At 30.2% G+C, this 17,590-nt stretch overlaps 1 protein-coding gene across 1 annotated transcript in view; it reads left to right on the forward strand.

Annotated features, from left to right (window-relative positions):
• The window catches only part of Hs3st-A (Heparan sulfate 3-O sulfotransferase-A), a 266,793-nt gene extending 260,883 nt beyond the window's left edge, over positions 1-5,910 (forward strand). The window contains exons 4-5 of the mRNA XM_075361875.1: positions 2,053-2,292; positions 5,596-5,910. Coding sequence (XP_075217990.1) covers positions 2,053-2,292; positions 5,596-5,910 — 555 coding nt within the window. The remainder of the gene's footprint in view (positions 1-2,052; positions 2,293-5,595) is intronic.
• The last annotated feature ends 11,680 nt before the right edge of the window (positions 5,911-17,590 follow it).

Raw genomic sequence — 17,590 nt, forward strand, 5'->3', positions numbered from 1 at the left:
TTGTATTTTATTAATATGCTTTCAATTGTGATTTATATTATGGTCATAAATGTTATATATTATTATTATAAAGTAATATTCTGTATTTATATCAATATATATATATATATATATCTTACTCATATGCTCTTAAACTTTTAACGCTCTACAGACTAATTATTATATTACATTTACACGTACATATGTACTACACGTAGGCACATATGCAGACAAGACATACAACATAAACATATACAACACACAAATATTATATATCAGATGCAATAAGTTACTAAATGTGCAATAAGTGTCATCACTTTCTAGCCAATGACACCATGGTAATTCGGGTCATTGGACACATCTTCCCACAATAGGTGCATCACAAACAACATATTTAAAGAAATCCCAGTTGCAATAAGATTATAGGTACAAGTTTGCAAGAATATAAACATTTATGTATATTACTACAAACTTATTAATATTATGAGCATTATGATTATTATTGTTATATATTTATGATTCTCATATCAAGATTAATTACATTATGATTATTATTATTATTATATTATTCTTATTGTATTACTATTTTTTATACATTGTCACTGATTTGTGATCACTATTATATATTATATTGATAAAAAAAATGTTTAAATAAATATACTTTGGTTTATCTTGTATTACTGAATCATATTAATGATATAATTTATATTTTATTAGTATAACATTTATGTACCTTATATTATAACTTAATTATATTGATATTCTCATGTTATTATAAAAAAAAAAAAAAACTTCTTTTTTGACGGGCAGTATGTTCGGATTCATTTGTTTTCTTTGTTGTCTGATTGAATGTTTTTTTTGTCGTTTGATTAAATGTAAACATCTTTTATCATCTTCTTTCTTCTTATTTGTTATTGAACCAGCTGGTCTAAATTATTGTTAGAATTATTAATGGTATGAACTTTACTTTCCTTTATAGTGTGATGAGTTAATATGAAAATGTATATTTGTGCTAGCCAGAATGTTTAATATTCTAAAAAGTAGGTAATTAAACAAAATTTCATAATTTAATATAACACTTAACTAGTTTAATGTAAATTAAAAGTTAATAAAGGAAATAATTATTAATAATTGTTTATCCAGCATTACTTAATGTATACAGTTTACACAACCAATGAATTACTCTGCAACTGGAATTGTACATATTTAGATTATTAGTTAAACCTTGCTAAATCACTAATTCCTTTTGGACTTTTTTTAGTTTTCATTTAATTTCAATGTTTAACTGAATTTGTTAAACTCAGTACAAAATGAATGAGATCTATTGTTCAAAGAGGTCTGTTACTCTTTTTATAAAAATTATATTGAAGAAGTATAGAAAAGGTTACATTTTTTAATAAATATATACGAGTATTTATTCTTTAATGAATTCTGCATTCTTGTGGGTATATTAATTGTTTTATTTAATAAAAACACACTTTTATTAAGTCTTAGGGCTGCTGCTTAAGTCTATCTTGGGAAAATTGTCCATGGAGAGGTTGATAATGACAAATATATTTTTTAAATCAATTTAATTCAGCAGAATGTAAGCCAAGATTGCATTTACTTTACAACCAAAGGTATAGGATTAATTTATTCTATATACTCTTCCATAGCTTGCAAGTTAAGATTGTATAATTCTATTGGCAGTAAATGTGTTTTTTTTTCTTAGCGTTATAGAGGTGTTTGTAATTCTATAGTTGTACCTGTTCAAGAATATAATGTATTTATGTTTATCTTTGTCTTTATCCTTGTCTTTGCTTTTCCTTTGCTTTATCCTTTGTCTTTGTCTTTATCCTTGTCTTTGCTTTTATCTATCTATCTAAGTACTACAAATTTTGATATATTATAAAAAACTAAATATGAATTTTCAAATACTGTACTTCCTCATTAATAATTATTCATATTTAGTAAAAGTATTTGTTACAATGTAATAATTACATTTTCCAAAAATAAATTTCTTAATTATACATTATTTTTTGTTAATTATTAAATTTTATGTTATTATTGGTAATTATTACTTTGTATTAACAGGTGCCAGAAAGGATAAGAGCCATGAATGCAAGTGTTAAATTATTACTTATCGTGAGAGAACCAGTTACAAGAGCAATCTCTGACTACACACAGTTACGTAGTCATGCAGCAACAGCACCTTCTTCATCACCGCATCGTTCTTTTGAAGAACTTGTCCTTAAACCAGATGGTTCTGTTAATCCATCCTATCGCCCTTTGGCTTTATCTCTCTATCATACTTTTATTCATCGATGGCTTGAGGTAAATAAACTTAATCATTAATTGTGATTTATTATGAAAATAATGGTTTGCATAAATCGGTATTGCATTGCTAACATAACAGTTAGAGTAAATTTTATATTTATCTCTCTTTATTTAACCTATAATTAAATTAGAATAGACTTTGTTTTGATGATTATTATGTAATAATATTTTTTTTATTGTCTGCAAACAATAATATTTTTTAACAAATATTATTTTGTTTGTACTAAATACATTAAAAAAAAACTTTTAGATAAACAATTGGATAATGTATAACAATACTTTCATGATTAACAGTAATAACATTTAATATTTCAGTAAAGATATTTAATAAAATTTTTGTAATTCATTTTATCTTATCTTTACCTTGAAATACAAAAGGAAGACACTTTGTTTACTAATTTTGGTGGTAGTTATTGATGTCCTGTATTGTATATATGTTAACCAGGATATCTCTGAAACATTATCACTTTTCTTTGTCTACTTGTCTCTTTCCTGTGATAAGTTTGGCTCCTCCAGACTGTCTCTATGGAACTCTCAAATTTCCAGTTTGCTTCTATCCGTCTTCTTTTACATATCTCTAAACTCACCCATATACTCAACTGTTGTGTATTTTTTATTTTGTAGTATCATAAATAAGTGAAAAGCAGAGACAAAATACAATATGCACATACAATACACAGTTTTGTCATCAGCAAATGATTCAGCATTCACTACAGAGTAGTTATTTGCAGGTCAGAATTACTTTAATAATTCACATTATTTTAAAAAAAGCTGGCAAAGTATAGCACAACTTTTCTGGGTATTAGTAATAAAAATTAAAACAGTTAGAGCCAAAAAGTAACATATACATTTTTTAGAAGTGGGAAGTAAATTTTAAGCAAAAACTTTTCTATAAATATTCATACATAAGTTAAGCATAGCAAATCTACTAAAGTTTTCTTTAAATGTAACACCTGTTTCCACAAAGGCTAAAATAATAAAACAGAGATTATAAAAAAACATTTCTGCATCTTAGGTCCAGGGTTGATAATTAAAAAAAATTGTTGACCTTTCTTAGCTCTATAAAGTATAACTTTTCAAACAATTTTTGAAAAATATTTGAACTGAAGGTAAATAAAGCAAAGATCAAAAAACATGTTTCAATTTTAAAGGGGATTAATTTTTTTAAGATATACCCCCTTAACAATTTTTGAAAATAAAATTATGATTAATGCCTTATATAAAGAAATATTTAAATATTAAATAAATATTTCACTTTTAAATCGTGAAAACCATTCGTAGCATTGCGTAACACCCAGAGCATCATCTCCGTAAGCTTGTTTCAAAAGTTGAAACGTTTCTGTGAAGTTTCCCCCAGTTTTACGTAAAATTTTACGTTTTATCATTGCTCCCGAAAATCGCACATTACAAAAATCGCTAGTAACACTTAACTACATTGCACTCTAATAACAATAACAAGAAAACTAAAGGGGATATCAACAATCCAAGAACATATAGTTCTTGCGGATAGTTCTGGTTATGCGGAACACAGTGCTGCCAATTGCACGTCACTAAAAATCTCTGTTGGTGCGTAATTAAAAATGTCTGGTTATTTTCTGAAAAGAACTCGTATACTTTTTTTTTGGTCTAGATGAACTAGCTGGACTCTAAAACGTAAAAATTTGCAAAATATATGGTACTCCATTTTTGACATGACAATCATACTTTCCCTTTAATATTCTAGCTATATTTGCTGGGAATGTTAAAGTCACAAATAAGTCTTTTTTAGTTCCAAAAACATTAATCATTAAGAAAAGATTAAAAGGCTGTTGAAACTAGAAAAACTTAAGATAAAACAATTGCTTCCATTCCAGAAAAGAACCTTTCTTCTTAAAGAATGCTACATCATCAATCTGCTACATTTCTTTTCTTATTTTTATCAAGATCACACTTTTTGCTTTCTTTATGTTTTACAAACTGTTATTTTTTGTATGGGCAATATATTTGTAAGCATATTTTAAATAAAACTAAAGCTACAAAGTGTAAAACAAATAACCATTTTTTCAGATCTTTGAATTGTGTCTTTCTGAAGTTGAACACAAAATTATCAGATTGTAGTTGTTGATAGCAGTTCAGTAATCAAGTTTGAACCAACTTGTGGAAGAAAAGTAATTGTATAATTTTTTTTTCCTTTTAATAAATTACTTTTCAAACATTTTTCAGTTGTTTATCATCTTCATGAAAAGTAACTCTAAATGTAAAAAAAGTCATTTTCTTTTCTGTTTTAAAATATGAAAAGATGACTGTAAATAAATATATATATGTTTTTTACATTGGGAAGGATAAAATATCCCTAAAGAAAACAAACCACACTATGAAATATTGATATGTTTTAAAAAGTTATTTATTTTACTTTCCCTGCAAATATAGCTAGAATAGCTATAACAATGGGGGAAAGTATGATAATGATGTCAAAAATGGGGTATCAGGTTTTTTGTAAATATTTACATTTTAAGGTACAACTAATTCATCTACACAAAAAAAAACATATGTATGTGTGTCACACTGCTTTTGGTCTTACATCTAAGGATTGACCAAACTGAGCCAAATATTTCTTTAATCATATTATTTTTTTCAAAATATGTTAAGAGGGTGGGGGCTATCGTGAAAAACCAAGTTTGATTTTTTCGGAGGCATTAAAGAAAACTTTATTAAAGTTTTTAACTAACATAAATATAAAGAATCCAAAAAATATTTTTCAAAAAATCAACCCCAACCTGTTAAAATTGAAATATGTTTTTTATTCTTTGGCTGTATCTCCTTTCAGTTTAAATATTTTTCAAAACTTTTTTTTAAATTTATACTTTATATATAATTCTATCAAGAAATCTTTACAATTTTTTTTTTTAATTATAGACCCCGGGTCTAAATTTCAGAAAGGTTGTTTAAAAATTTTCTTTTTCTTATTTTAACCTTTACTGGAGGGGGTGTTAAATTGTTACTGAAGCAAATTTGTTAAAATTAACCTATATGTGAATATTTTTAGAAAAATTATTTTTTAAATTTGTTCCCCACCTCTAGAAAATATATAGTCTTATTTTTTGATTCTAAAACTCTTTTAATTTTTATTATTAATAGTTGGGAAAGTCATGTACTTTGAAATGGAAAGTCAACACTCTGCCAGCTTTTTTATTTAGCTACTTATTCTCAACAAATAACTGCCCAATTACTGATTATCATTTTTTAAATTTAATTGTAAATTTAATATTCAAAACCTTTCTTACACAACACAATGTCAGAAATCTATTTCCTTTTTTGCAGGTATTTCCAAGACATCAAATATTAATTGTAAATGGTGATAAATTAATAGAAGATCCAGTATCACAGCTACAAAGGATAGAACAGTTCCTTGGCCTTGAACCTCGTATTGGGCGCCATAATTTTTATTTTAATCATACTAAAGGCTTTTATTGCCTGAGGAATGAGACTGCTGATAAGTGTCTACGGGAAAGTAAAGGTCGACGACATCCGCATGTTGATCCACTCGTCATATCTAAACTAAGGAGATTTTTCAGTGAACATAACCAAAGATTTTACGACTTGGTAGGAGAGGACCTTGGATGGCCTGAAGAATAAACAACACTTTTAAATTGGTTTAATTTAAAATTCATTTTAATTTTGGCATTTTTACCAGAAATAAGATTATTCAAATATTTTATATTTTAACTTTTAAAGTATTCAAGAGTTTGATTATAAATAAATTACAATACCAAATATCAATGTCAATGTTGGATTGGTAACATCTCAGGCTTTTATATGAAAGGTCCTGGGTTCAAATCATAGTGAGGTATGGTATTTTTAACGCAACAATTAATTCCCACTTCACATTCCCTTACAGAGGCTTCAAATTTATATAGTGAATTGTACAAAAAAATAAAATAAAAAACACTTTATTTCGAATAAAAAATAATAGACAAATATGAAACATGGTGGGTTGTTTACATTGTGAACAGATACTTATTTTATATGTAAAATTGTTTTAAAAAATATATTTACCCAATATTTTTGCATTAACATATTGATTTATCTGATGGAAAATAATTAATTTTAATTAATATGTAATGTACAAACCTGTTAATCTAAATTACAGCAGGTAGAATTGCTTTTTGGTGAGAAAAGGTTTTCAGTTAGCCCTTAAATGCTGGCTTTTTAGCCTGATTATATTGAATCAGCTGTTGAAACATAATGCAGTTATTAAAAAGAAAGAACCATTAATCCTTTAGTCCTTTTGAATCTTTCCAAGAGGCTTTACAGAGTTTTATTATCATATTCTGCATTAAAAGTGAACACTGTAATAAATTTTGGTTAAATAATAAATCTGTTTCATCCCCGTAGAAACTAAGGTAGACTGGCCATAAAGGTTGAGTCATATTTTCTCTGTGTCATACAGTAGCTCAAAAAAGTATTTTTATTATTATAGTATTGTTACAAAGTTTGTAAACAAACAACCCTACAGTACAAAAATAACAAAAAAAAATCATATCTATTACTTCTTTATTTTTTTCTATTTATCTATTTAAAAAGTACACAAAAAATATTAAACTAAAAGTACTAAGTTTAAAAAATAAAAACAAAAGATTAAATCAGAAAAAAATAACAATAGAATGAATTAAATACTAATAAAAATAAATTACAATAATCTTTTATACTTTTAAAAATTACATCACTATCAGAAGCCAGATTTGTGTATAGAAAAAACTCAGTGTTCTTTGTGTTTACTTTATTTTCATACTAATTCACATCATTATAATTTTATAACATTTCAGAAAGAAAGAAAGAAAATTATAAATTTAATATATACAATTAATAAGAACAAAAGGTTTTTAAAACAGATCGCTTACGGTATTATTAGAAAAAAAATTTTTACACATAAAAAGAAAACAAGCCATAAAGTTCATTTTTTTAAATTAATTTTAAAGAATAAAATAAAATGTGTAGAAATGAAAAACTATTGTATTTAATAAGCAAATAAATCTCAAGAAACATTCTAAAATCAGTGTTTAACATGTTTAAAGTTAGCTTAAATTAACATTCTTAAATTAATGTTGAAAAGAATTTTTAAAACTACTTAACAAACAATAAAATAGTTCACATTATATTTTTATTTCAGGTATCAAAACAGTTGTCTAGAATAAAAAATAAATTATTTTAATTTATTATAAAATGTTAATTTAAAATAAGTCATTTTGGGGACATTTAATAATAGCTTTATTTAAAAATACAGTAATTTAATTACTAATAAAATTATATGAGATGTAATTTATCCATTTTAATTACTTTAAACAAAATTAATTACTTTCAAATTAATAAACATTGTTCTGTATGAGGAGCAAATGAATTCAGTGAACCAATCAACAATTGAGTACAGAGCTCATTTTATGTACGTGATTTTTTTTTTTGTAAAATTTAAAAATAATGGAATCATTGAGCCGAATTTTTGCTTTATGCACAATGACAATTTACTGTATTGTACAGAAAAGCAATTTACTTCAGTGATTTTATAAACCATTCAATAAAACTCAATAAAAAATCTCATGCTCTAATTTCTTATCCTTAGTGTGGAGAGGAAAAGGAGTTTCAATTAATTCACTTCAATAATGTTTTTTTGTGTATAGAAGAGTTTTTTTTTGTGTCATTCAATTATATTGATTGAAATGTATCCAATTTTTTATGGTCATTTAAATATCTGTAGAAGGGAGGCAAATCTTTAAACAACTGTAAAAGTTCATCTTTATAGTAAAGCATGTTTCATTATAAAAATGATTAACTTGAAGATATGTACTACAATTAAAGATCTTTTACTAAAATTATATGCACTTCTTTCAGCAATCATTGCTGAAGTGCATTTATTCCTAATTGCAGAATATCAATCAACAGAATATCAAACTCATCCCAATAGAGCTTGGCCATCAGTCTGCATGCAAGAAGCAGATTTTTCTTTCACTTAAGTGAATTTTGTTTTTTCAAAAACTTAGGTTGATACCACAAGTGACTTTTCTTTTATTCATTGCACTAACTCCATAAACAAGCTTCCTATGAATTTCAGTCATTATCACCTCTTTGCAAATTCAAAATACTTAGTACTAATTTCATAGTCATCACTAAACTGATTGCTTGACTCACTTTAAAACATTACATCTCACACATAAATATATTTTCAGTAATTTCTCATAATGGGAACAATGTAGCTCTATATTTTATAAAATTATTAAAACTCAAATAATTTCATCTTTCACCTTTCAAAATTTGAAGAGAATTTAATAGTAGTATCAAATATATCAGGTTTTTTTTTTAAATAAAATTTGCAAATAAATAATTTGAAAAATAAAAAAATCTATTTAAAAATAAAATAACTTTTAATATTTACAAAAAAGATTATGATTTTTTTTTATTCTTTAAATTACATAAGAGTAATTTTACTTTATAATTGACTTTATAAGAGTGAACCAACCATAGTATTTCAAAATTGGACTATATAAGCAAATAAAATCAGTGTGAATGAATAAATATAAAATTGGAGAAGCTGTTTCCTAGTATTTTCTATTTCTTAGATAATGAAAATATCCATTATCATTTATTTAATTCATATAATCGTCTTCCTGGATGAACTTTTTCAGTGAGCTAACTGCTTACACCATCGCTTAAAATGGTTTGTCAAAAATTATTATAAAAGTGAATCAATCATTTAATTTTTCGTTCCATTTGAAATAAAAATCAGATAAAAATGTTTGATGAAATACTTTAACTTTATTTTCAGTTTTAAAGTAAACTATTTATGAACTGAAAATATTTTTTACAAAGTTAAATATGATTAAGGTTTTTCTAAATGGAGAAACTTGAAGATACAACTGCCCTTCCGTTCCAAATCACAATGCCAACCAACTATGCTTGTAAATCAATTTAAGTAAACTGATTACTCAGAGGCTGCTATTTCTCTGTAATATTATTTTAAACTAGTTTAATTTGGATTAATAAAAATCCAAATAAAGCTGTAGTTACACTTAATTAAATATCCATGATACAAATGCACATTGGTATTTCAGGTTAATTGATGCTGTGTATGGCGTATTCATATGTCATGTACGATAATGAACAACTCACTCTTAAGGTTTTTCTTATAAGAACAAAAGAAATAAAAATTTGTTAATAATTTAAGAAATTTTTTATCCAATCATATTTCTGGTAAAAAAAAAAGTATAAATTAAATTACTAATATCTAAACATATCAACAAATACATATCATATTTATTGAGACCGGCCAAACTAGTATTATATAAAAATAATTATATTAAAAATCTTGGAGCCAGAATAACATGTAAATATATTTTGTATATAAATTATTATTTTCTTATTAATATATGTCACATACATTAGTGTAGTTAATATATTAATAAAATATTCTGCATCTGTTTATAAAATTTTGATTTTATACATTGATGAAGATAAAGAAAAATTATTAAAATATTTTTACTAAAAATGGAATATTTTTACTACCATCATGTTATTTAGAGATTTACATCAAACTCGTGGATAATTACAAAAATTGTTTTTTTTTTTTTATGGGCATTGACAGCTAAGGTCAGTAACCCTCATCACATTCTTAAAAAGAGGTTAGTATCACCATCAGGGTTGTCATATGTAAGGGTATAAACATTTAAGGGTTCTTACATTTTTATTTAAAAGCTCAAAGTACACAAAAACATTAATCCACAACAATAAACAAACAACACTTATGGGGTGAAAGGGCCCCGATCTTAAAATTTGAGATAATATCCCAAAGAGCATAAATGGAAAATATAAGTTTTTACAATACCATTATCTCCTTCTACCTGTCTCATTTATTTATTTGTTTTAAGCACCCTTGGGACGACCAGAATCGCTGTTAAGCAGAATATCAGTTGCCCCAAGATGCCATGGCAGTTGACTACCCCCTATAAACAGTCCTGTAAGACGTAACCCACCGGGGTCCTCCCAGCATCATAAGAGCAATCTGAACACCTGTTCAGGATGGCCAAAAAGCCCCTCGGCGGGTAGGCTGTTTTTACCGCTCCTGACATACTTGGCTACAGGCATGCATTGAGCTTACCCATAGCCTCGCGCCCTCAGTCCACCCTTGAGGGTCCCCCATGCCATCAATGGACACACCCTGACTCCCTGCTCTTGCTTACAGGCGAGCCAGGGCGGCCTAAGCAAGAGGGCTACCTCCCGTCACTATACGTGCCACGCTTCGAGACTCCCTTATATATATAAAACTACCCCTTAGAGTTTGTTTAACACAGCTTTAAATTTACCACTTTTACAGACTTTTAAGAAGTCCACTGGCGTGTAAATAAGCAACTATTTTTTCTTCATTTCCATTATCCAAATCAGCAGCAATATCATTTCTTAGCCAGAACCTCTTTCTAAGGTCCTCATATATGTACACTCTTCCATTAGATGCTTAATTGCAAGTTTTTACTATAAGCACCGCATTGGTCTCTCTTCGCCGGTTAACAAATATGAATTTGTTATTCGCGTGTGACCGATTCTATGTCTGGACACTGCCACTTGTTCTCGGCGAGTCACCTTCAAGTCGCTTTTCCATTTATACGGAGAAGTTTTGACTGAGTTTAATTTTGTATTTAAACTCCTCCAATCAGTATTCCACTTGTTTCTGATTATGTTAGATGGTTTTTAACATCTGCCACCCTTACAGGAATTGCATCCAAAACATCGCAGGCTGTTGCCTTTCTGGCAGCTTCGTCTGCGCTTTCATTACGCCCTGGAGTCCATACAAATACGCATCGCTGTCCTCGTTGATTTAGAACGTACAAAATGGACAGTATGTTTGCAATTAGGACATCCTTAATGTTCTTGTTACGAATTGCAACAAGTGCACTTAGTGAATCGGAACATATTAGCACTCTCTCTTTGCAATAGTGTTCTGTGTACCGAAGAGCTTGCTGTATGGCAGTAAGTTCTGGCGTATTGACACTGGCCATACCTGGTAGTTCCCAAAAGTTGGGTTCTCCGTTTACATACATGGAGCAGCCAACACCATGTTCGGTTTTAGAACCGTCAGTATAAATTCTAATATGTTCTTCGTAGCTACTGACGGTTGATAAAAATTCCTGTTGGATGATCACTGCTGGCTTCTTTTTAATTTCTTCCTGAGAGAGATCCAACCTTATATTTACCGCTGGCAAAAGCCAGCGGTATTTCTCTCGTAGAAATTTCTAATGTCTCTGCAATTAATAGCAATTTCGTATTTTCTTGTTAATTCGTGTTACCTAATTACGATTGGTCTGAAATTATATGTTCATATAATGCAGCCAAAGGATGGTTGTTAAAAAGTTTGTTATTTGTATGAGCCCGTATTTTTGCTGCCTATCTTAACAGAAGGATCTCTCTTCTATAATGTAATGGCTGGCATTATTCCAGCTTCGGACATTAGACTAGTCACCCAACTTTTGCGGAAAGCGCCTGTCGCATATCTTATCCTGCTATTATGAATTACGTCTAACTTTCTTAAATGCGACTTTCTAGCGGATGAATATACAATACATCCGTAGTCTAGTTTCTATTGTACCAATGCCTTTTAACACTCTTAATAATATTTCTGTATGTGAGCCCCAATTGATATTCGATAAACATTTTATAATGTTTAGGGCTTTTTAGCAACTATCACTCAAGTCCTGTATATGTAATCCCAGAGCAAGGGATTTATGCAATACCAGTCTTAAAAATTTTACATTATCTTTTATATTGTATTGGATTGTTGGCAATTGTCAAAATAGGACTTTCGTGAAGAATTCTCTTCCTACAGAAGTGTACACAGCACGTTTTTTCTGGTGAAAATTGAAATCCATTATTCCTCGCAACTTCATTTAGAGCGTCAATCGCTCGTTGTAACTTGTATTTCGCCATAGCTGTCTTGTTGCTGGCAGATACAATTGCCAAATCATCAACATAGATGCTTTTGCTGATTTCTACTGGAATAGCTAACATCAATTTATTAACGGCACCGTTGAACGGCGAACCTTGTGGTATACCATTTTCCAAGCTTTTTTCAGATGAATATTCATTGTTGACGTGTACTTGGAAAGTACGGTCATTCATATAGTTGCTGAGTAAAACTGGCAGATTGCCACGAATGCCCCAGTCATATATCTGGAGTATTATTCCATGTCGCCAGGTCATATCGAAAGCCTTCTGAAGATCAAAGAAGACTCCGACACAATGTTTCCTTGTAATAAAGCTGTTGTATATAATGTTCTCTAAGTTGATCATTTGATCAGTGGTAGAATGGTATTGTTGAAAACCCGCTTGATATGATGATATCACGTTTTATTTTTCTAAAAGCCAAACGAGTCTATTATTAATCATTTTTTCAAGTATTTTTCCCATAGCACACGTCAAAGAAATAGGACGGTAGCTGTTGGGATCTGTAAATTTTTTTTCTTTCTTTGGTACTGGAACAATATTTGCTTTTCTCCACTGTTGCGGGTACATTCCATCCCGCCATATCTGATTATATAGTTCTAGTAATCTGCGTTTTGCAGTGGTATTCAGCTGCCTGATCATGTTCTAATGGAATACATCCGGACCAGCAGCTTTGTTGTCTGCTTTCTCCAACGCATTCACGAATTCTTCCATTTTAAAGGTTACATTGTATGAGTAATTACACTCAGTTCTGAAATTTAAAACTACACCTTAAAGTTCTGCTTTTTCGTCCGAAAATCTTCATCGTAGTTAGCCGTTTTTCTGGCCTTCTCGAAGTGATTGGATAATAACTCTGCAAATTTCGTTTGGACTGTCCTTAATTTCATCTTCATCTTGGAGGCTAGTTATGGGAGCAAAGCCTTTACGCCCACAAATCGCCTTCACTTTCCTCCAAACGTGTGATGCAGTAGTAGTTCTGTCAATAGATCCTGGTATTGCTGCTAGGGTCGTTTCTTTGAATCTACATGAATCGTTTTGCATACACCCTGTATTTTTTAAAGGCAATTAGATTATCTATAGTAGGACGTTTCATAAAGGCGTTATACGCTCTTTTATTTCTTTTTATAGCTTCACTTATTTCATCGTTCCACCACGGAACAGGTCGCTTCGTAAGTTTCCCAGATGTTTTGGGAATATATCTCGATGCCGAGTCAGGACCGCATTAGTTATAGCGTTGATATCGGCTCCAATAACCGCAGTTGTTTCGGGAAGTATCATCCTAGCTGTGAAGCTTGTCCAATCTGCCTTATCAAGCAACCATCTTTTAGTAATGGGGTATGTTTTTCTTGCAACATCGGTTACAATTTGCAGCGGGAAATGATCACTTCCATGCAGATCTTCTAAAACATGGAAGGTGTACCTCGGTGCTATCGATCCGCTTATGAGTGCAAGATCTATACAGGACGTCGATCCATCTCTGGCATTGAAAAAAGTTCCTGACCCATCGTTTAAAGGAATAAGATCAGAATTCATCAGGAACCTTTCCAATTCTCTTCCGCGGGTATCTACTCGATCCGATCCCCAAAGAGAATTATGAATATTAAAATCACCCACCAGTAAAACAGATGGGAGAAGCTCAGAAATTAATCGTGCTATGTCATCCTCATTCCAATCAAAATTCGGCAAGTATATGCTGCAGACAGTGACCTGAAGCGGACGCTTCATTCTAATGGCGACCGCTTGTAGGTTTGTATTTAGATCAATAGCTTCGGCGGTAGCTCTAGTCGATGGTAATATGGCTACTCCACCTCTAACTCTTATATTTGGCGGTTGATCTCGCCGGAATACATCATATCCTCTTAATTGAAAATTTTCATTTCGGCAGAAATGTGTTTTTGCAGCCATATACAAATTGGGTTTACATCATTTACCAAGCGTTGGAGCTCATGGATGTTTGATAAACGTACATTAATGTTCCACTGTACAATTGACTCATCAGTCGAATCGCACCAGTCACTGCCCCTGGAAGGGGGGACACTTGCCCCCCCTGTGTCGTTTTTTATGGCCTCTGTGGTTTAGAGGCCACCTCAGTTGCAGGAGGCTTGGGAGCCTCCGTAACAGACTGCGAAGCAGTCACTTTCTTCCGATCATTATCTAATATCTCTCTAAGATGGACGTCGCCTTCTGGCTTGGCGTCCGTTTTCTTCTGCTCAAGAGCATTTTTCTGTTTCGAAGATGTATCTTCAGAAGGCTGTACTAATATCTTTAGCTTGACAGGTTCTTTACTAGTGAAAAGCTTCATTTTGTTTTCGATAATCCTTTCAATCAAGCTAGCCAAATTGGGTGCAAATTTGTTAATTAGCTGACTTTCATCAACAGCAACTGAAGCAGGAGCAGAAACAGCAGCCACATCCTGAGCATAAGTTGTTGCTCTAGGTTTGCGGGCATTTACTATCTTTTTAGCTTCAAGGTAGCTGATTTTCTGCAGAGTTTTAACTTCCTGCACAGCTACTTCGTCTTTGTAGACAGAACAGTACCTGGATGTACATGAATTCTGTCTTTGCAATTGATAGATGTAGGAGGCTCCTTACATGGCTCTCCTTCATGCACCTCATCACTGCACACGCATATTTGCGGTCTTTCACATCTAAGAGCGGTATGGCCAAAGCTTTGGCACTTGAAACATCTCATAGGTTGTAGGACAAATGCCTGCACATTCAATCGATGAATTCCTGCTCTTACCTTCTCCGGCAAAGTTGACCGGTTAAAAGTGAGGACATGAGAGGCCGGAGGTAGGACTTCGCCATTCCTTCTCATGTTCAATCTGTGACGTTCTGTTACTCCCTGAGGTGCCAATTCTTCAACAATTTCTTGCTCCGTACAATTTAGCAGATCCCGACAGACCACAACACCCTTTGAGGTGTTGAGCGTGCCTTGGGGATCGACACGTATGTCCAAGATTACTACCATTTCTTCCCCATTCTAATTATGATTATGGTGCTATTTAAATCTGTTTTATTAAGAAATACAAATTTTTTAAATTTATTTTTTATTTATAACTTTCTACTTTCCTTGAAGATATTAAATTAATATAAAAATACATAAATTTTAGAAAATTATCCAAAGACCAATAATATTTTACTTACAGTAAAAAAATTACTTACATAAAAACATATTTTATGTTAAAATGTGAGAATAACCAGCCTGAAAGCTTTCAGATCTATATGTTTACATTCAATTAAAATACAACTCATAGATAGGAATCAATCAACTCTGACTTATTAATGCAAAATATTTTTATTACTTGCTGGATCGCATTGTTGAATTTCTTTTATGTATACTTCTTTTAAATTATCCAGATTATTTTTTTTAATTTCTTTTCCTTTGTGTTAATATATTATAACAATTTTAACCATTAGGTTCAGACTTCCTAATGTTAAGAATCTATTTTGTACATGCAGCATAAACAAAGACTGATTATTTAAAATAACATTAATTTATGTATTTTACAATTTTTTATCCTTCACTATACACAAGGGATATACTCCAGTAATTTAATACAAATAGTGAGACTTACTTTTATGTTAAAAAGGTATTGCATTCTTCAATGATACAGAAGAAATAACAAATAATTTTAGTATAAAATATTTATAAATGTAATAAATAATTTATAAATATTTATTTTCAAATATAATGCATTTAATGAATTTGTGGTTACTTAAAATTATTTCCTAATCGATCTACAAAACACAAAATACTTATAACAGTAACTGCAATTTCCTTTAAACTCTACTTATTTATGAACTTTGGTTTTCGAGAATATGACATGATGATTTGACAAGATGGTCAGAGCCAGTCCCAATGTGGATTGACGTTCTCTTTTTCTACTCTACCTCATTTTTATTCCTTCTTCTAAATAATACATTCTTATAAAATAATGTTGTCGGCCAACCTCCTGCACTTGGCTTCATATGTAGCACTATATATGTGTCTGGCAGCAAAACCGTTTTTATTTTTTTAGGGTGGTGACTTCACCTGTGAGATTGCTTCTTACCCAGGGATTTCATAAAAAACCAAAATAATGCTGTAGGTACCTTTTGCATAAAACCATCTGCCAACTTTCTTAAGATCTAAATCTAGTAACCAGCATTTTGTTAAATACTACCGCTAAATTAGTATTTCTATGCACTCTAAACCTTGCTCTCATTTTGTATTAAATTTAGATTCAGTATCTGAATTAATAAACTGAAAGTGAGTTACAGGGAGGGGAGTAGTGCAGGATAAAACATTAGTAGAATTGGGAATAGCAGTATGCTAACAATACCTAGATTTCAGCACAATGATTGAAGCTAAGTGTTACTAAGTGAGCCAGCCTTTCTATTGCAGTGCAAACATTGAGCAGTACTTTTACTTTCAGTCATAAGTCATGATAACACTATTAGGAAAGAATATGTTCAGTCTGTCAGCTTCAGTAGCTTGGCATCAGAAACTTCCCTCCATCAATCCTCCCCTTCCCTTTGTCTAAAAAATAGTAACCAAAAAACTGATCTGATAAAGCTTTTTAAGCTCATATTCACTTTGGAATTAAATTTTCCACAAATTAGTATACTCAATCATTTCTAACTTACTTTCATCTCTACATTAGAAGTGTGTTTAAAATTTTGATCAGACCACTCTCATTAAATCATTACTTTTCAAATTATATGAGCTGGCCACTCTTTTTATTGCCACCATTTTGAAATAGAAAAGTTTAAGAAAAGTCATTATTATACATACTAATTATTCTGCCAAATTATCAGGAACCTTACTAATTTTTTTTTTAATTGAAAAATGAATTTTATAAGTAACTGAATTGCTAAAAAACAAGTGAAATGCCAAAAGTTGTTACAATAGAATTTCACTTTACTCAGTCAAAACACAAATTTAATTTTTTCGTTATTTTTATTGCAAGTAACTATTACTAATGTTTTAAAAGTTACATTCTGAAAACATTTAGGTTTAATTAAAATGCAGGCCTATGCTGAATACACAATAGATATTAATGAATAACACATTTTATGTTATTGTCCAATCCAAAACAGAAAAAAAAAATGGAAAGTACTATTTCAACCGATTGTATTTTGTTTTTGTGAGAAACAAATAGTGAATACAAACAGCCAAAAGTAAGTAAAAATGTCTGAATAATGAGGAAATATTATTGTGCTATGAGTTAAAGTAGTTGAAGAATCATGATTATTGAACATTTTTAATTTTAAAAAAATGTATAGTAAATATTTTATGACTGATCCTCACATATGGCCTTGGTAGAAGAAATTACTAAACATGAATATTTTGT

The sequence above is a fragment of the Lycorma delicatula genome, chromosome 4 (assembly GCF_047948215.1).
Source record: "Lycorma delicatula isolate Av1 chromosome 4, ASM4794821v1, whole genome shotgun sequence".
Lineage (NCBI taxonomy): Eukaryota > Metazoa > Arthropoda > Insecta > Hemiptera > Fulgoridae > Lycorma > Lycorma delicatula.